Genomic DNA, 21,315 nt, shown 5'->3' on the forward strand with positions numbered 1-21,315 from the left:
AACAGCTGCTGAAGAATAAAAGAGTGATACAAGGGGAAAAAGACAAAGAGAGAGGCACAGGTTCAAACAGAAGACAGAGAGTAAAGTATTGAAACGGACAGACATTAAAAGTTGGCACAGAGAACAGATGGAAAGAGGTGTGAAGTTTGTCTCTCTTATAGGCCCTCCAAGCAGGATTGGATTGGGTGCCGTACCATGTCTAGTTATTACCATCATTTATGAGACTAGTACTGTCTGGCCTACGGGTGAGATTTGAAACAGATAAGGACAGAATGGATAGATAGGAGCATAGATAGAAAATATATCTGACGATTGCAGAGACTCTACCCCGAGAAATTGTTTTATGAACAGCCTTTGTTCATTTTAATTTTACTTTGTCCTTTTGGATTCAAACTTTGTGGAAACTTCTTTACAGTTGCACCTGAACATACTGTCTCAGAGGAGGTAACATGTCTTGAATTTCGACACTACTTGCAACTGTAAACACAAAGTTTGAATCCAAAGGTAGAAATTAAATTGAATATGAACAAACTCTGTTTATAAAACAGTTTATCGGGGTGTCTGCAAGAGACTCCACATCATCAGTTACATCTGATCTTGCTTTAGTGCTTATGATTTCAGTGAAATTAACTGAATTACTGAATTGCGGACAATTCTACAAATCAAATGATGAACAACATGTACATATTGACAAAAGTTTTGAACTTCTGTGTTTAAATACTTATTATGTAACATGTCAGAACTAATGTAAGGTACGTTGCTGGTGACCCGGTGGAAGTTACCAGGTTTAAGTGGTGCTTTGAGCTAAATGCTAATACTAGCATGTCAACGTGCTCACTATGATAATGCTAACAAACTGATTAGTAGCAAGAATGTGTCTCAGTTGCTCTCAGTTTAGCATGTTAGCATGTTTAGATTTGCTAATTAGCACTTAACACAAAAGCTAGGGTTGATGGGAAATTGTATTAGTTCTGAAGGTATTTGGTCACAAACTGACAATGGACAAATAACCATTTTTACCTGATAGATACAAAATAAGCATAATTACAATCAAACCTGTGGGGAACATGAATCTCTGCACAACATTTAAAGTTGCTAAAATATTTCTAGGACCAAAGTGGTGGACTGACAGAAGGACCTTGACAGACATTGCCAACACTACCCTAGAGCAACAACCAATATTGCCCCAGATGTTAAAAATAGCAAAAATTATATAACAACTAATCAGAATGTTTCATTGTTGTTTTTACAGATATGGGAAGATTGTGTCAACTAAGGCCATCCTGGACAAGAACACCAATCAATGCAAAGGTGAGTGAGAATCCATAGGCTTTATCCAGTGTGGTTATGTGTGTGACTTGCAAAGTCATAATTGACTTCACAATTGCTGATATGAGATTTCAGTCAGGAAAACATCAGTTGAGAACTGACTAGCTTGGCAGCTTACAGGCAGACCCATCAGTGCACCCTAGGTTGTTTTTTGTGTGTATTTTCCTTACTGTAGTACTTTTTTGCATCCCCAATTAATCAATGCCTTAATGTTTTAACAGTGGGCTAAAATGTCTGTCAACAGACAGTGTGACTTTAAATTAAAACAAAGTACTTCAATCGTGCTGCGCGTGCTGTTGCACAAGGTCCTTCTGTTTGCCTCAGAATTCTGAGTTTACTTCTGTGGTAGTCTAAGGGTGTGTAATGTTACTGTATACATAACAACAGTATTGACTCCCATAATGACCATGTCATCCTTTAATCTAGCTAAATGATGCACTGCTAGAGTACCTTTATTTGGTTTCATTCCATGATGTCGAGTTCAGGTTTGCAACCTAATGATAGTCAGAGTTATGCTGCTTTTCAAAGCAAGATGTTGGAATTGTTGACATTGGCCAAGTCAAAAATAGAGAATGCAACACATTAGCCACAATGTGTTTCAAATAGTCTCTGTGGTGAATGAGGCTCACTCAAGTGTGTTCTGATGAGGGTCCGCTTGATTGTTGGAGTGGTCTGAACAAAGCATTAATCAATATGATTGTAGTTGTCTGCTTTTGAAGAGGCACACAAGAGCATGTATTCGGTATGATTGCTGCTCATCTGTCAGGGTTGCACTCAAAGGACACTGACATGGTTTAGGACAACGGCATAAATGGCCTTTAATCAGCACATCAGCTTCAGTAACAGGAGTGAAGGAAAAGTCAGTCTGATTGAGTCTTAGAATTTGCATGAACATCTCTGCGATGGCAGAGACATTCATGCAAATTCTAAGACTCAGTCTCAATTTCGTCTGCTGTGATGACTTCAGAGAAGATATTTTGAGTAAATTATTACAGTCCTACCTTTTTAAACATAATAATGATCCAAGCTATATTGAATGTCCCATGAAAACTGTTTTACTTTAGGTATTTCTTGGATCTTTTTAACTGGCTAGTCAAATCTGCTTTGGCATCACATAATCAAATATTGCTTTGAGCTCTAAAAGCATATTGAAATGCCTGTCCTGACATCATTACAGCACAGCCTGAGGGAAGGCCGAATATTCTATAAACCTAGTGATAATTATCCGTTACTCTTCCATTTTCTCGATTCATTAATTATTTTTATTGCTCTTACTTGAAATGGAGTTTAAAAAAATGGATTCAGTAGAGTGCTCCAGCTCATGAGTATTATGTTTGCCAATTATCCTATGGGGTACAATCATGCTTCTTTTTTAGTATAATTTACACATGGAAAATGACATCTGTTTTATTTAAGATTACATCACAACGCTTACAAATTAAACCAAAACCAACCCTAATTTGCTTTAAAGTGGTGATTTTCTAGGCAAGTGTATTTACATAGCACATTTCAGGGGAATTCAAAGTGCTTTACGTAAAACATGAAATAGCAATTAAAAACAATTGAAACATTTGTTGAAGAGAATAACAAATAAAAGTGCTAAAATAGTTTAAGACAGGTGTAAGATATAAGAATACAGGTTACAGTGCAGCGCAAGAAATGGATAAAATCTGTTTATTGATTTCCTTTTATCCACAGACAGAAGTTGTTGTCTGAGATGCCTGGTGTTTTACCTTTGGAGATTGGGTAAAAACTATGGAGGGGTAAGCCAGGGGGGAATAATGGGAGAAGGGAGGTGGGTACATTTGGTTCCAGCATTAACCAGCTCCTTTATCTGGTCAGTGAACTCCAACAGGGGGAGGAGGGGGAAAGGGCCAAAAGGTTGAGTTGAGAGAACGGTGGTATGGAGTGGTGAAAGAGAGGGATCCTTAAAGGTGTTAGTGTTGGTTGGGAGGTTGAGATTCCTCGTCCCAGCTCTGAGTGTCTCGTGCTCAAAGCAATTCTCAACTGGGGGCTAAGGTGGATCTCTGCCAGTCTGTGTGATGGCTTTGTCTTGTTTAGAGTCTTCATGTCTCGTGTCCTTGGCAAAGGGCAACAGGGTGACGCAGAAAGCAAAATAGGTTGGAGGTGAACAGCTTTACTCCTGACTTGCTAAGGAAAAGTCTATCTGCCTTAAAAGGATGTCTGCTGTCAACACCTCTTCTGACTGGTGGTAGAGGGACACTGATAGACACCTCAGGATTCAGAGAGCTGACTGTGTTCAGCAGATCAATAAAGTCCCGTTTCACAGTTGGGTTTGCTGCCACGACATGCAGGATTCTCTTTGCCGTGTTTCCGCTTTAGAAGGTTGGAGTGGCAGCCTGCTGAACAAACATATTCACGTGACACTTTGTATTCACCTACTGTTTCAAACTCACATTTACATACACTTCAAGTTGGTTCAGTTTAGGCTTGTGAAGCTAAGGTTTTCTTACTTTGGCCCAACTTTACTTGATACCACCATTTAATTAGTTTTGCTTGTAAGTTTCACAGTGTTTACTTTTTTAACAATATGGACTAGCCTGCTCATATTGTGTGTAATAAGCATAGTGTGCATGCGCTGTGCATAAGCCTAGGCACATTTTACTAATTCGCTGTTAAAATAACAATGAAATGCCACGTTTCTGACTTCAGACCAGGTTTTTGTTGGTCAATGGCGCGATCACTTCCTGCTGCCTCAAAATAGCACGTGGGCGCTGGACGGGAAATTAACAAATACGTTGGTCGTAAACAAGCAAAGACACTTGCGTTGGACATTGCACTGCGCCGGCCGGGTGCAAGATAGGGCCCATGAGGCTTTTAACCATTGCCGACACACTGTACAATATTTCTTAGGTGATGTTACTGTTGACAACTTTTTCCAACTGTTCCAACAGAACCTGTTTGTATGGGACCACTCTCGGGACCCATAACACCTACAATAGTTTTCATTGCTCTTTCTGGCCACCAGTGTATCTACTAGACTAGTGCACCCCCACAAATTTTCAACTCTTATCAATGTTAACCCTTTCCCCCAGCTGCTGAAAAAAATTCTAGAGGAAACACTGTTTTGCCAAGTCAGAGAACATTCCTTTTTTTACTACATTTTTTCCTGTGGACTTTTGCTTTTTGAGTTCCTCTCAATCCTAACCCCTGCTGTGTGACGATAAATCATAATCCAGTTCATCAGACGGAGATCCAGGGTCCTGCAGCAGTAGAGGATATCTGTTGCACTAGGGCTGCACGATTATGGCCAAAATGATAATCACAAATATTTTGATCAATACTGTGATCATGATTATTTGTTGATTTTAACCAAAACTAATTTTATTATCACATAAGCTATTTATAACTGCTTTTACATCCATATTATGTTACATTCTTCTTACGTTGAAGTTGTATGTTGTATAGACATACAGCTGCAAAACATGTAAATGAAAATTAGCTCTCTGAAATAAATAGCGCAGGATATTTATTTTTATTTTTAAATGTATCTCTGAGAAATCGCCTTCACTTGTTTTTTTACAATAACTGATTAAAAGAGCTAGGGAGAGATCCAGGTCCAGCAGGCGCTGTCTCACACGCTATTACTCTACGAACTGAAGTTAGTTGCATTCAATAACTTCTTTTGTGTTTTTTTGCCGTTGCGGCTGCGATAGCAGAGTTACCAGCGGAAACACTGGTAGAAATACAGGTTTGCCTGTCATGCTTAACAATATACAGCTGTTTTAATAACAATTAAAACTGTAGACAAAAGTCAGAAGTTAGGACCGGTGCCACTGTGTGGCGGGGCTGCGCTGACAGTAAGAGGAGAGAGAGTAGAGAAGAGATCCAACACAGGCACGGCTTTACAGAAGAAATGGGTCATGTAACGCAAAATTAAACCATATTGATATAGAAAACATTGAAGCGAAAGCAAAGCCATTAGGTGCACCGGTGTGACCTAAAGGAAAAATATCAGGCTACTTGCGCCCTAGAGCCCTGTGAGCTAACACACGCTAACTAGCACCCTATAGAGCCCTGTGAGCTAACAGACGCTAACTAGCACCCTATAGAGCCCTGTGAGCTAACAGACGCTAACTAGCACCTTATAGAGCCCTGTGAGCTAACAGACGCTATCTAGCAACCTATAGAGCCCTGTGAGCTAACAGACGCTAACTAGCACCGACTAGCACTGGTCACTGCTGTTGTCTGAAAAACAACACATACGCGACAAAATGTTGCGTTTACTACTAAACTGGTAAACCTTGAGACCGACTGCTATCTGTTAAATTTTCAACAACAAAAAAACTGAGCTTTTTATGAAATGAGGCATTTAAAAAAAACACTCACTCACGCAAATTTGATCTTCGGAAGTCAAAATTGTGATTAAAATTTGATTAATTGTGCAGCCCTATGTGGCACACTAGCTGTGGAGATTTGTTTTGTTGCTAGTTCTTTCTTTCGCAGCAGTCCACAGATGTTCCCTACTTACTACAGGGGTTGAAGAGGCGCTCTGCCTGGATGATAATGCGGGACAGCCGGTCGTATCACAAATCTCAGGCTGCTGTGCTCTGCCAGTTACTTGTCCTCCCATTTCCCAGGAAAATGATTTACTCTTAAACTTTGCACCATTAGAGTGCGAGGGAGGACTATTATGTGTAGATTTATTACCTGGTGCACAGCCCTCCCGTTTCTTTGTAGTCTTGTTGGTGCTAATTAAATGTGTGTTAGCATACAGTTGTCCACTGTTTCGTCGTGGTAAAGTGGTGTTATTCCCACAAGATCCCTTCACTTCCAAATTCACTTCTAGCTTGTTTATTTTGGTTTCAATAGGGTGGCAACCTTCTGAAGAAAGTTGTTGACCGTGAAGAAGGGAGCCATCTTGCTGCTAATTAGCTTTAGCTAAAGGCCACATTTCCAGTCACTGCAAGTAAAAAATGCAAGCAGAGGTGAGACCAAGCAGCTAAAGTATCACTTTGAGAAGGCAAAACAAAAATCTTTATTTTTCTTATTCACAAATCCCATGGAAAGACTATTCTACTAATGAGTATTGCCTTGGTAGGCAAAACCTGATATAGCAATTTCCTCTGTGTCCAAAAACTATTAAAACACATCAATGAGCAACACCATTGTACTGGCTGGCGTGTTTTTTCATTACAACGAACATGGGCACAAGTTTGTGTTGAGTCAATCCCACATAGTTCTTCCATAAACATTCCCTAGACTAGAGCACCAAATGGGTATTAATCTACAGCTAAAAATAGTCCTCAACAGATACACTTTACTTTTGTTTGTGTATCATTTGAGCCAAGTATTTAGCCTTTTTCATACATGGTGTGTACACGTACGTTTAATCAGACATGTTTCCTAGCTCTTGTCCAAAATCAGATAAAAAAAAAAAGTTCAGTGAATGAGATGTGATGTCCATACTTATTATACAAGTAAAAATATGACTTAAAGACTGTGATTTATTAGTCATTAGATGCTTTGCAACATCAGTTAATGGCTTGAGACTCAAGCAGCAAGGTAATTTAATCCCTTGCGGTCACATTTCATGTGAGCAAGCATGGGCTGTTTTATTTGTGCACTTAAATCATATGTTCAAAAAAGAAAATTGGTCAAATATAGATTATCTAAAGATATACAAGGACAAAAGGTAAAATAGTTCTGAACAGTGACTGTGCTCCTGGGCGATGTTCCCTTTCTAAAGAGACGAGGTACTATGTTCAGGGTACCAACAAATATGTTTTTTTTTTTTTACAAATATCGAAAATCTGATTTAAAAAAAAATCAATACAGTAAAAAAGGAAACAATTTACTTAAAAAATGTTTGGAACACACACACACACAAATTGTTTTTCGAGAACAACTCAAGAGAAACAACTTTCATTAGTAGAAAAAATCCAGGTAAAAACGTTTTTTTTTAATCTGGGAATTTTTTTGTAAAAAGCAAAGAGTCTGTGCGTTTGCATGTAAATAGTAGTGATATAAAGGCCTAGTTTGGAGTATGTCCAGACAAGGCCTTTATGAATAGTTAATATTACAGGGCGTGTTTCAAAATGCAAACAGATATCTTCAGCTGTAGATTTATGCTTATTATTTGATGCAGCAGCTGCAGCAGCATAGGCGATTTCTACAGGCTCTGGCCCACATCACCAATTTTGCTGCTTGTGATGTAGACATCATGTTAACTCACAATGAAGGAGTTTCATTATCAGGCGGCCATTAGAATGCCTTACAACCAGATGAGTATGGGTTTGATTGCAGAGGCATTCAGTGGGGACAAGATAAGTGCTTAGCGTGACTAAGGGAGTACAAATTGGCACAGAGAGTTTTCTTGGAAAGGAAGGAAGGGATGGATGGGAGGAGGCACGGGGAGGGTGAGGGTGGGGTTAAAAATAACTTGTGGCTGACAGAAAAGGAAGGGGACCCCTTGAAAGTGATGATTTGGCAGACATCCTCTTTTCAGTAAGATTTTGCAGAGAGGAAAGAGTACAGAGAGCGGGAGAGACAAAAAGACAAAATGAATAAATAAGGTCTTGTTCCTTTGCTGTCTGCAGGGATATATTATTGATTTCTGTTGTGGTCTTGATCTAAATCATTTCTAAATGGTGTAAAATGTTCTGACATTTCACGATTCCTCAGCTTTGCAAAAGCCCCACAAGCCTTTCGATGCTTCTTTGTTTCTTTTTACCTAAAAAGGTAATATTTCTCTCTGGAACAATATATGAATATATGGTGCAAAGATGCACTAATTGGCCAGCCCTATACAACACTTTCCTCATAATATACAGTTTAATAAAGCATAAAATGAATAATCAAGTAAAGTACAAGTACCTTGAAATTGTAATCAAATATGGTACTTGAGTAAATGTACTTAGTTACAATTCTGCCACTGTGCTTTGTTCTCTGAGAAAATATAAAGATTTTCTTTGTAAAATCCTCAGCTTTGTAGTGGGCTCAATGTTAAATACACTGACGGTTTTCTAGTTAGCAGTGTGGGAGCTCTGGGGGAGGGAGAGGGCACAGAGCACAGGATGGAGCAAGGAGGGGAGAGGAAACCACTTTAGATTGTAAAGGATTTCCATTTCCCAAAGACAAGCGCTCTCCCTCTCACTGTCTCCATGTCTCCTGCCTTTTCTCTGCCTCCCTTCTGTTGGTCATCTCTCTCTCCCTCTCTTTCTCTCTCTCTCTCTCTTTCTCTGCCTGCTGGCCACTCTCTCCCTCCCTTTCCTCCTTAGCTCTCTCTCTCTCTCCTTTTCCTTTCCTACTCAGTTAGTCCTTTCTAATGGCCCATGGCCAGGAACTCCGGGAGCTCAGAAGATTAGATGGGAGGTGTGTGTGTGTGTATGTGTATGTATGTGTGTGTGTGTGTGTGTGTGTGTGTGTGTGTGTGTATGTGTGTGTGTGTGTGTGTGTGTGTGTGTGTGTGTGTGTGTGTGTGTGTGTGTGTGTGTATGTGTGTGTGTGTGTGTGTGTGTGTATGTGCGTGCGTGCGTGCGTGCACGCATACGCTCATGTTTATCCGTACTTCCATCCGTGTCTATGAGAACATAGAAGTGTGTATTCATGTGGAGCTGCGCTTTGTAGTCAAACTTATTTTTTCTTCTTTTTTTTCATTCATTCATGATTGGAATATTTGTCAGGTTGTCTGAGCAAGAGGAATTTCAATCTCTGTGTCATCATAAGGCCACAGATGGGAGGGACAGGGCACAAATAAGGTTGATGTAATTCAGAGATATTATTTTATTTCTTCCTTTCTCTTGAAGTATCCTTATTATCGTGCCTAGAAGAGCTGAGATGAGAGTTTTCACCATACTAAAGAAGGTAGTTTAGGTTATATGAAAATGTACAAATTACATGTCTGGCAGTAGCGTGGCGTAATCATTTGGAAAACCGTCCATCAGCTTGGAAGGCAGGCATTTGCTTACAGATTCAAGCAGCTTCCACTCAGCTGAAGTGTGCTTGAGCAAGACAATGAATCCCTACCAGCTCCTGTGTTCTGTCGCAGATACTTGACCTCTGACCACCCTGGAGGGAGGGGCGAATAGATTTTCAAAAAACACAGCTAACTCCTTGAGTGATGACTACAATCAAAGCAAATTGCACATTTCAAGGCTAATGGTCTATCATACCAAAACTGTCAATTAGATGAGCACTTTGAGAAAAGATGTCTCCATCAATCATGTCACGAGACATAAATGGTGAATGGTGTCTGGCTATAGGTGTTCTTCTGTGTGCAGGGCAGAGCCAGATTACATGCCAGCATCTGCAACAACTCAGTATTTCCATATTCATACGAGATACTAGGCTCCTCAGACATGGACTACATTTTCTGGTACTTTAATAATAACTAAACTTTTGATAAGAGCTATACAGTTGATCGGTAAATCACTATAAATAGAGCAGCTCCATGAAGTGCAGTTTGATGGCCGCAAACCGATCGGCTGCACCTATGTGCTCTGTTTTTGCCCTACAGAATTTCTTACTAGCATTATATGTCACCAGCATTCAACAAAATAAACTGCATTAAAGTTGGGCAAATATGCTAATATACAAAGCAACCAGTCCCTATAGTAATAATATATTGATACCATGATGGAAAAATACCATCCTGATGCTGCACTTTCTAAGATATATATATATTTTGTAGCCTCATTATTTAGTCTCTATAAAAATCTAACTTTTTTAACTCCTGGATGGATCCAAATAATTGGAAATTGGCTATTAATTCCTCAGGGGATTGATGGTGAATGAAATGACATTTATTTGTGCAGAGCTGCTGTATCACGGAACCCCCTGCTGACCTCATAACACAGAAATATAATAATCAAAATGAATGTCATGCTTAATTATTACAAAGGAGGAAATGGAAGTGGTTAAATAAACTACTTAACAAATGAACTGCTCTAAGTGAGACAATTAGACCATGTCAGTTCCGTTCAGGAGCTTTATATTATATATATTATATTTATATTTGTTTTATGTAGAGGCTGAAGGTTCTCAATAATGAACTGAAACTTTACTGATGTGAAATACTATTAGTTATTGAAATAAAGGCGTGTGACATTATATGGCTACTACACAAAAGTCATACTCTTTGCCCTTTTACTCCTATTGCATTGTCAGACTCATGATGGACCATCAGAAATAGAAAAAAATAACGATCAAAATCAATACAGCAGAACTAGAGATATTGCTGTGCTATTCTTCTTCCTTGCCAAAATGCCATCTACATTACCCACCGTTCAACTCAAGGAGAGATTTGGGTGTTTATATGTTAGGAGAGGGTACTGTGGCATCCGGCCACTAGCCTAAAGCAGAGATGAGGAGCAGGCTAAAGAGGTCTGGTAAACTCCAGACCTCTTTATAAGAATTTATAATTTTATAAGTTATACTGTTTATTGATCCCCAGTGGGAAATTACAATTTAGTAATCACTACGCACAGGTCCGAAACACACACACATGCTCAGGACCTACATATGCACAAATGGAGAGATGTCAGAGTGAGTGGGCAGCCAGCTGGACCAGCGCCTTCAGCCCGAACTTGTAGTCTTTGGACCCAACTAACGCTGAAGGGACTTAAGATCACTCAATCTTCAGATTTGCATGAGCTCCCTCTAGTGCCACAAACGGCTTCATACTAAGTTTTAGTCATACTAATTTTTCACATACACGAACACCTATAGAATTATAGACTTTGTTGTGTAAAATCGGTGGTTTCCCCTTTAAAACACAAACTTTTTCAATGCAGTTGTTTCATTTAAAAAACCACGTTCACTGCCGCTGATGTTGAACTACTGCCATCAAACACAAGGACTAGTGGTTATTGATCTTTTGTGAACTGTTTTGGGGTTTTATTTTGCGTGCGTGCGTGCGTGCGTGCGTGCACGAGTTTTTGGGAAATTTAGAGAGAAGTGAAAGTGTATTCCCTCATTCCTAACATGTATACATTTAGGATTGTAATGAGTCAGGCTTTTGATCATTTAATTGTGTCACACACAGCCAACTCAAAACTACAGCAGGATTTTCAAATCTGCTGTGCTTTGTGAACGTTTCTTTTGTGTCAATATATCTCTTTCAGTATTCTCTCATACAAACACACAGTCAAAAACCTTCTTCTACTAACAGTCTCTGTTTTGCTCACAACACACACTTGCACGCAACCTGCCAGTCACACTGCAGACAGACTGCGTCTCTTTAGCTTCTTTCTGTCTTCTCTTTCCAGCCTCACCCATGTGACCCAGCAAAACAGGGTGTATTTATGAAAGAAGAGATTTATATGTGCGTGGTCAGACCATTTGTCCTTCAGTGCTTCCTGTAGTGCCCGACCTAGATCCCCAGAGCGTCAGCAATTTGGCATATACACTGTGCATACATATACACTCAGAACATGATGGAGACCATATTGCAATAATATTGCTCTTTGTGTCTTTATTTCTTCAAACAAGTCTCTGAATCACTTTTTATGACTGAATTAAATGTGGAGAATTTTCTTCATGTCACTTGTATTAGAACCCCATATCTACTGACAGATTTAGTGTAAAAAAAAAACTCACATGCAATGCAGTGGGATATTAAATGTCAGACAATAGGAAGTAAGTAGATTTTACATGTAAAAGTAAATATTTCTCTCAGCATTGAGTCATGATAAAGCGTATGTAAACAATACATCTACAGGGAATGAATGAGGAGCAGCCATTAGTGCAACAACATGGCTACATGAACATGATTTTATTAAAAAAGAGCTGTAGTACACAAAACTTTGAGCAGACATTAAAAGTCCTTTTGGCTCATAAAGAACATAGCAAGAGTTACTGTTATGACACCAATTCTGTTGTGATGTTCTGTGCTAAAACACATTTAATGGAGGAACTAGCAGCTTTCATTAAATACGTGACCTGACTTGATTTTCACACATTTGTGGGATTTATGCAGCACAGACGCTTGGCTGGTTTTTCTCAGCAATATTCAGAACAACATGAACTGATATTCTACAACCTTTTATCCTTTTTTTCTCCCCCCCTCACCGTGCTCCTCCTTCTCATCATCTTCTTCTTCTGTGTTGTCTGTGTGTGTGCAGGCTATGGCTTTGTGGACTTTGACAGCCCTGCTGCAGCCCAGAAGGCTGTGGCCTCACTCAAAGCCAGCGGAGTCCAGGCACAGATGGCGAAGGTAAGCTTTACCCCCCCCCCCGTTCACTTTCTGCTCTGCTTTACTTGTTGTTATTGAGGTGTTTGGCTTTTTTGTTCTTTTATCCTCCGGGTGGACTCAATCACTGTCTGGAAACCCTGGAGAAAACAGATTGTGGTGTTGGCGGTGAGAATATTTGTGGTTGTAAAAACAATAGTGACAAAAGTAGTGCAGCATTTATAATTATAATAACAACCACTGGATTGACTGTATATCAGTTATACTATTGCATTAAGTAATGTGAGACAGGTGCCGTTTTGACTAAGTCAATGATGAGATCATTGCTTGAGTCCAGATAGAGCTATTAATTAGCGGCTATTGTCATGATGAGATTATCTAAGTAAAATGGAAGGACTGTCTGCAGAGGCGTCGTTAGGCCTGGGCGTCCCCGGCAACAGCCCCGGATGTTTTCTGAATAGCCCCAAATCTCTTGTCTTCTCTCTCTCTTTCTTTTACCAGAACAAGTACAATACAATACTAATACTAATATGGGAAACAAGTGTTTTCCAAGGAACAGTTGTTACATTATATCGTTGTAGCACTAATGGGTGCACTGTAACTTTCTCCAGTTTATTTTGCCGAGGCGAATAAAACAGGATTTTACGTGTGGGGTCTGACCAGCATTACGTATTTGTTGCTCTCATCTAACAACCGTCTCTAAGTGAGGAAAGTTGTGTAAGGTGAAATATTAGGAGGAATCGTAGCCAACTCAGTCTAAAACATTGATGGCATTAACACAAAATGTAGGAGTGCAATACTAATGATTTAGTTTGAAGTTCCTGTGACGTTTCCGGTCTATGGTTCAGACTCAAACAAACGTTGCTCTGAAACAAACCTGTACGTCGCTTAGTGTCCACTCTCTCTGTAAAAAATAGAGATGAGCAGCGCGGCTTTGGTGGTCCAGCAGCTTAAGTTTTATAAAGGACGCGCCCTGCTGTGGGCATGCTGCGGCGATATAGAGCAGCGGACAGCCACAGCCCTAGCTTAACTTTGTGTCATAGTCTGTCAGAAGGTCTGAGATCTGCCGTATCAGCAAAGCAATCACTTTATGCGCAGCAGACTATGGTGCAGGTAGATTGTTTTCTGAAACATAGTGACTGTATTCTTGTAATAGGCTATTATCACTTTATTCTTCTCAAAATATCTCCTCCAAATCACAGAGGACACATATATTTTAAATGTGCACAAAGTTTTGAACTTTCGGAATGAGTGCTTTTGTTTCCGGAAATAGCCTGATCACAAAAAGCTAGCAAATGACGTGTTAACTGTAGCATCGCGGGGGGAAATAACTATATCTATATTATATAACTATGTCAGGTCAGGTGTTTTGCTCAGGACCCAAGAAAGCGCAGTGGCGAGTGTGAAGTTGTTTGCACTGTTTGGAGCTGTTCTTAAGAAAGCTGGAAGCAGTAATTCCTAGAAATCATCCTGTTCCAAACAGGCTTATTTTAAACAGGCACTGCACTTGTTGATGAAAACTGGAAAAGATGGGTGCAAGGATGCAGCATATTATTGTAGATGGCTGAGCTAATTTGAGTTTTAATATGTATTTTCTCACTATTTTCTTCTTTAATGCTAATAATCATTTGGGTTTGTAATGTTGTGTGTGCGTGCATGTGTGCGTGTATGCGTGGGTGCCTGCATAGCTGGCAGTTGTATGCAACAAGGCTGTGCCAAAACATTTGGGCCTAACCAGCACAATCACATTATCCTTCAATGCGTGTGAAAGAAAGACACTGAATAGCCTGCCTTGCTTTCTGATTCATTAAAGCTGCCTCGCTGTATACTTCCTCTTATAAATGAGAGAGAAGTGCAATTAAAATGGGCCAGTCTTCAGGCACAAGGACCATCCCATTGAATTAAACAGCAGCAAGCCTCTGAGCCACCTTTGCCTTGCTCTTCTATTAAACCTCTTTTCATTAGACTTCCATCTCTTATTTTGTTCCTAACGGCTTGAGGGGGCATCTGGAAGAGCACTGTTGATGTGTTTAGCTGTTATTAAAGAGAGAAGAACCCTCACTTCCTTGGAGATTGAATTTTTCCGAAGGGATGGAATAGAGGGCATGGAGTCAATTCCAAATGAAATTACAGACTTCTTACTGTTTCATGAACTAATTATGCACACAGCTGCTGATGTCCCAGCTAACTTTCCTGAATCAGGTTGCAATGAGAAAGTCTCAAAAGCACTGATGTTGTATTTCCAGCTCGAGCCTCTAACATTTTGTAAGATGAGCACCTTAATTAAGGTTTAGAAAAATTCTTGGTTTCATTGATTCAGTACCAATTAGTCTGACTGAAGCAAAAACTCATGGCACTCTATTTCCCACTTCCTTCTCAGACTATGCTGAGGTTTTGTAGGTTAGCGGGGACAGAAACTTTTTGTTCTTATGTTCTAATCTGCATGAGAGTCTTTTCCACCAAAGACAGCATTGAGATGGTAGAAGGGAGGGAGAAAAAAGAGATTTTGTGAAGGAGAGATGAGACATTTAAGAAAGGTGAATACTGATGTTTTTTGGGTAGGGGAGGTTTGGAGGTAGGGCTGTACTCATCTGCTGCTGGACATCAACACTAAGCCTGTGATGAACTGAAACGCCGGGTCAAACATAGTGTTGTTTGGAAAGTCCTCATTGGATCTTATCGATAAAGATACATTCATGCCACATGCTTGATGCTTTAAAAAAGTGAACATCATCATTTATCCACATAGCAGATTTAACACCTTTGGTTTTCCTCACTCACTCAGAACGGGGGATATATTATCTAAAATCACACATCTTATTAAAAGATCTAAGTGTGAGTATGGGGAGTTAAGAGATGTGTTAGATTAGAGTAAAAAAAGGTGTGTGTTTCTCAAGTCGTTGTTAGTGTGAGAGCGCAAAGCATGTTTACGCAGTCAGTTCAAATTCATTTAAAACTTAAGTTACATTAATTAATTAATTGAAAAAAAACAGTCTTCTATACATATATTAAGTGAAGGGTGACTAAAGGAACAGAAGCATAAAGAATAAAATTATCATTTAGGCTTCAAAGGAGGATAAAATTTCAATAATCATTATTACACAGTACCTACTGAAAATGTTGATGTATAAAAATCACTCTTTTGCTAAATTTATGATGTTTTTATTTATTTTTTATTTTGCTTGGTGCCAATCTGTGAAGTTGAAGCATATCTTTACAAATGTGCCACATTTCATGGTCAGCATTCACACTTGAGTATATAATGCACCAAAACTGGTCTCATATGTTTAGGTACATGTATACATGTCAGTTTGAGAGATACTTTCTGTTGATAAAATGAATATATAGAAAGTTAGAAACCAAACAAGCAGCATAAGATTTTTTTTATTTTTTATTTTTTATTCACAATTATATATATTTTATGGATTGTGACAAAAAACTGCAGGGTATTTAGCAAAAAACTTTTAACATAAAGTCAATGGTTTTGTCTAAGCAAAACATCTTTTAAAAAGTAGTGCCTAGGTTTGGGAACTATAATCATTTTCTAGCCACTTTTTCCTAGATGATCTCATGGCCTACCGTAGTGAAACTACAACCCAAATGTAGTCGGAGGGTCACTGCTCCACGCATCAAATTTGATCACATTCCCACAAGACTTTTAAACTCTGCAGCATCGGATGGAACATCAACACCAGTCATATTTGAAACACCAGGACTACAAATTACCCCAGTAGTAATGTAAAGTGTGCCAAATTTAGTGCCAATTCAGACCATCTCCAAGTCTCAAGGGCTACCTTAAACCGGGTCTGCATTAGGCTTCAGTTGTACCTGCAGACTACCTCTTTTTCCTCACTTCCTTGTGTTTGTGCACGGACCTTGACACATGGGGCAATGGATTGGCTCCATGGCCTCAGTGTGTCTCGCCAGGAACATGAATAAGTAGACGCACAGAGACGCATTCAAGGGGTGGTCCCCACATAAAAGGAGGGACTGTGAGGAACAATTTGGTAGTGATACAACCCAGCTGCAAGTACTGTACATTGTGCACGCGCTGATTCAGCAACCATATACTGTATGTACACAGCACAGAAAAGAATTAACAGGAAGCATCAAAGCCAAACAAAGGCAAGGTCCTGCTGCATTGCACATCGTGTGAGGGATGTGGGGGGACAGTAAATGGTGTTTTACGTTATTTGATATCTGTTATTTTAAAATAATGTAAAATACTAATAGGTGAGTCTGAAGTAGCAGTTTATATTACAGAGGTCTTACATCCAACTGCCAACCTCAGAGTTAACCATGATTAAAGTAACTTCCTGACATTACCAATGAATTACTGTTGGTGTATATTCACTGTGAAACATTTTTATCCATTAAACCCTGCTGCCTGCATTGACATCTACTTTGTAATAGGTGCATGTTTTGGTTGTGAAATAAACGAGACAAGAAGAAAATGTTAAGAGGGAAGAAACGAGGCGCGCGTGTGTGTGTGTGTGTGTGTGTGTGTGTGTGTGTGTGTGTGTGTGTGTGTGTGTGTGTGTGTGTGTGTCCTACCCTTGCTTCCTCGGTCTTCTTGGTAGTTATTGTTGACCTAAAAGACTTCTGTCTTGCCTGCTCACTCACAGCTAGTTTTTCTGTCTCCCGGCCTTTACTCACCTTCTCTCTGTATTAAGTATATCTGTATGTTGAATCCTCATTTAACTTAAAGTGTTAAATGTCACCCTCACACTTAAACTCCTTCTTTTACAGCGCCATAGAATTTACTGTACACAGTTATGTGATGTGGTGTGTGGGTTTGTGTGTGTGTGTGTGTGTGTGTGTGTGTGTGTGTTTCTTCTTCTATTCTATTTTCTATGCTTCTCCTGGTGTCTTTGTATCCTGCCTTGACATAAACCAAGTTTATGCTGGCTATTATTCACATGTAGGAATGTCAAATTATTGTGTATTTAACTTCACATTTGGGCACTGCTTTTACCTTTCAAACTGAAAAAAGTTACACACTGTGCTATACTTATTAGCACTTTTTGTGTGTGTGTGTGTGTGTGTGTTTGTGTGTGTGTGTGTGTGTGTGTGTGTGTGTGTGTGTGTGTGTGTGTGTGCGCGCGTGCGTGCGTGCGTGCACAATAACAGTTACAGAGGACCAAGGTCACTATGCTAATTAGAGAGATGGTACCACTGGCATTGACACTTCACACCTCCCTCCGTTCTTCTCTCCCTTTCTTCTTCCCTCCACTTTGTCCTTGGTACCGCCCGCCTTTCTTTCCCCTTTACTGTCTTTCTTTCTTTTTTACCTCCCTGTCTTCCCTTTTTTTCAGCCTATTTTGTTCTCTTTATCTGACCCCACCCCCTCCCCCTACGTCCTCATGATCTCTCCTTCCTTTTTTTTGTCCCACTCTCTCCTCCTGTGTTTGTCTGCAGCAGGTGCTGCAATGCCTCCTCCAGAGTCATTAGTCACAGGGTTGAGTGGGGACAGATAGTGAGGGATAAAGAGAGAAAGGTGGTGGTGGGGGTGTAAGGAGAGAGAGTGCAATGAAAAAGAAAGAGAGGGGACACACACACACACACATGCATAAATGCACATAATGTGAACTTTGTTGCATGACTGTCATTTATCAACCCTGATTAAACCCTTTGGTCAGTCCAGTTCCAGTTTCTCTTTCTTGCGTGTGTGTGTCTGATAAAAGCCAGATGCCGGCTGTTCTCTTGAAATGGTTTACTGATGTATCTTGTGTGTGTGTGTATGTGTGTGTGTTTGTGTGTGCGTACATGCATGCCCGCAAGTGTGTGTGTGTGCAGGCGTGCGCGCGCGCAAGTGTGTGTGTGTGTGTATGTTTTTTCTTAATCTCCCTGTATATGCTTGTGTGTTCTCTTGAAATGGTTTACCGATGTATTGTGTGTGTGTGTGTGTCTGTGTGTGTGTGTGTCTGACAGCTGAGGTGGAAGAGGACAACAGAGCCAACTGACATAAAAAAGATGAGAGACAAAAACAGATAGACAGGAAGATGTGTGCATCTCTCTCTCTTTCTAACCCTGCTTTCTGCTTGTCTATCACTCTGTTGTCTCTTTCTTGCCTGAAACTATGTGCCGTCTTACTTCACCTCCGTTGTTCCTTCCCCTCATCTCTCACCCCTGTTTGTTCAAATGTGTTTTCTCTTTTTTCTGTTTCTACTTTGCTTGTTTCATCTTGCTCCTTCTCTTTCTCTTTCTCAGCCAGTTATATGACACTATCCTTTCACAAGCCACCATATATATTTAAAGGGAAAGGCCGTGGCGCTCTCCTTTCTAAACCAAACTCGGTGGCAGAGAAGCATTATTTGAAAATGGCAATACCTAATAGTGCTGGCGTGATGTTTTTTCGGCTTTACGGTCTGTTGTAAAATTTAAAATAATGTTTTTAAAGGTCTCCAGCCCTATTAACTACTAAAACATGTACATTACTATGCACAACGGGGACAGAGAAGATGAATTGCTCAGATTTACCACTGCCTCTTATGACACTGCAAGCTTGTCTGTGGGCACTTATTAAAGGCTAACTAGAATAATAATTTTCTCTTTTTGTGCAAGGAAGTACAAACTATAATGATGCTGCAGCTTTTCAAAAGTTCATGAATCACACTTTGGACATTTGTGGAAATAGCCGGCATCGACTGGAGAAGGCCATGCTGTATAGCGTACAAATGTTGATGCAAGTTTTTCCCTTTTTTAACAAGACCACACATCATTGTCTATCGACTGTGACTGCAATTTGATTGACCCCTTTAAATCCCTCAAGATTCGGGAGGACGCATAGTGCTTATGTTTGTATTCCACTTAGGTTGAAGCTGTGGGGTGCCTGTGGCTCAGTGGTAGAGCGGTTGCCTGCCAATTGGAAGGTTGGTGGTTCAATCCCTGGCCCTGCAGTCCATGTCAAAGTGTCCTTGGGCAAGACACTGAACCACGAGTTGCCCCTGATGCTGCGCACCGGAGTGTGAATGTGTGTGAGTGTGTATCTGTGTACCTTGTACGGCAGCCTTGGCAACAGTGTATGAATGTGTGTGAATGGTGAATGTTTCCTTTACTATGTAAAAGCGCTTTGAGTAGTCGTTAAGACTAGAAAAGCGCTATATAAATACAGCACATTTACATTTACATTTGTAGCTGGCAAGCTACAGTACCTTCTACTCACACAGGAAGTGGTAGTTAGCCTAGCCTGCTAACAAAAGCCCTAGATCCAACAAAGTTTTTGTTTGTTTATGTAATTTGTGCCATTTTTAAGCTCCTGCACACTTAGTGTTGTTTTCATCCCATAGTGTACTAAGGAAAAATAGCTAGCATTAGCTTTTTTTCTTTTCATGGGTCCGGATTGTGATAATGGCAAACCTCAACACATTGTACATTACCTCAAGATTTGTACAAACATGGGACTAATCAAAACAAACACGGCCGATACATTCTGATTTCTTAGCAAAAAAGTAAGCACAAAAGTAATAATATATACTGTAGTAAGACCGCTGTATGTATCAATTGTAGTGGCAGTCAAAAGTATATTGTAAGAATTGGAGATGACAGGCTTTCTTTCTTTAAAAATGTCACAATAAAATATATTCAATTTCTAGTTAATGCTATACAATGGGATCAGATGTGTGTGTTAACCACCTGCCCTGCCAGTGACAGCAGGAGCCAATAGCAATGTTTATTTGCAACATGGTTTTACTATAGTTAAGCATGCACACGTATTTTAAAATTCTAGATTAGACATTTAATTGATTAAAATCTTCTTCCCCGTGTGCTTCATCCTGGTTTGAGTCATGTCTGGCTCAAGGCAGAGTTGACATTATAAAATACAAATAATGAATCACATTCAGTTTGGAGTGGAGGACAGCGGAGTGGCAAAGGACGTGTGTGTGTGTGTGTGTGTGTGTGTGTGTGTGTGTGTGTGTGTGTGTGTGTGTGTGTGTGTGTGTGTGTGTGTGTTCACAGCAACTCCAAAGTAAAAGCTCAGTGTATGTGTGCATGCTGCGTGAACCTGTTTTCTTTTTTTTTGTAAGGCCGGACCAACTCTGGTCCAACAAAAGCAGTAGGAGGACAATGAGGAGAAGGTGGAATGAAAGGTAGAGAGAAGGGAGGAGTGGGAGGGAGCCTGGTGAGAGAAACCCAATCGAATTAAATGAAATCTGGCCTGAATGTGCAGAACCATCAGCTGCTCTCCAATCTCATTAACCCTGCATTACCAGCCGTGGGTTGTGTGCATGTCTGTGTGTGCATGTGGCTTTTTATGTTAGTGTGCGTGGAGGAGAGAGAGATGGAAGAGTTAAGTGGATGAGAGAGAAAAGAAAAGGAAGAGATGGACGGGATGGAAGAAGAGAGAGTTTGAACGGCAGGGAGATGGAGAGGAAAATGAAGATGAACAAGGGTGTTTGGGTGATTAATGTGCCTCTGTGGCGTTGCTAATGAAAAAAAAAACCTTTCTCATAATAACAGTAATCACGATAATTTCTCGTGACACTTAACAGTTTCTTTATTTTGCTGCATCAACTAACATCAAAAAGGGATTGCATATGGATAAAAAAAAAAAAATCAGGAATGCAACTCTGCAGATCTTAGTAATTAGCCTAACATACTTAATAGGGTGTGACAAAACAGTGCAAACACAGAGTACAAACTCAAGAACATTTATTCTTTGAGTATAATTAACAGTTGTTGGCTTTTTAATAACATACACATTTCATAACTAAATGAGATGGAAACAATCCGTCTGATTCAATTTCTGCTACTGAAAATGATCACTGTGCACTGCAGCATACCACAACACCCCATCGTTTTAGTAAAGACAACAGGAAACGCTGGCATGTCAC

General features: G+C 39.9%; 1 protein-coding gene across 9 annotated transcripts in view; it reads left to right on the forward strand.

Annotated features, from left to right (window-relative positions):
• LOC117946855 (RNA-binding motif, single-stranded-interacting protein 3-like) overlaps window positions 1–21,315 on the forward strand; it is a 173,818-nt gene that overhangs the window by 99,599 nt on the left and 52,904 nt on the right. For all 9 annotated transcript variants that reach the window (XM_034875282.1, XM_034875280.1, XM_034875279.1 and 6 more), the window contains 2 exons: window positions 1,253–1,311; window positions 12,414–12,505. In XM_034875282.1, coding sequence (XP_034731173.1) covers window positions 1,253–1,311; window positions 12,414–12,505 — 151 coding nt within the window. The remainder of the gene's footprint in view (window positions 1–1,252; window positions 1,312–12,413; window positions 12,506–21,315) is intronic.

This window comes from Etheostoma cragini, chromosome 6 (assembly GCF_013103735.1).
Source record: "Etheostoma cragini isolate CJK2018 chromosome 6, CSU_Ecrag_1.0, whole genome shotgun sequence".
NCBI lineage: Eukaryota > Metazoa > Chordata > Actinopteri > Perciformes > Percidae > Etheostoma > Etheostoma cragini.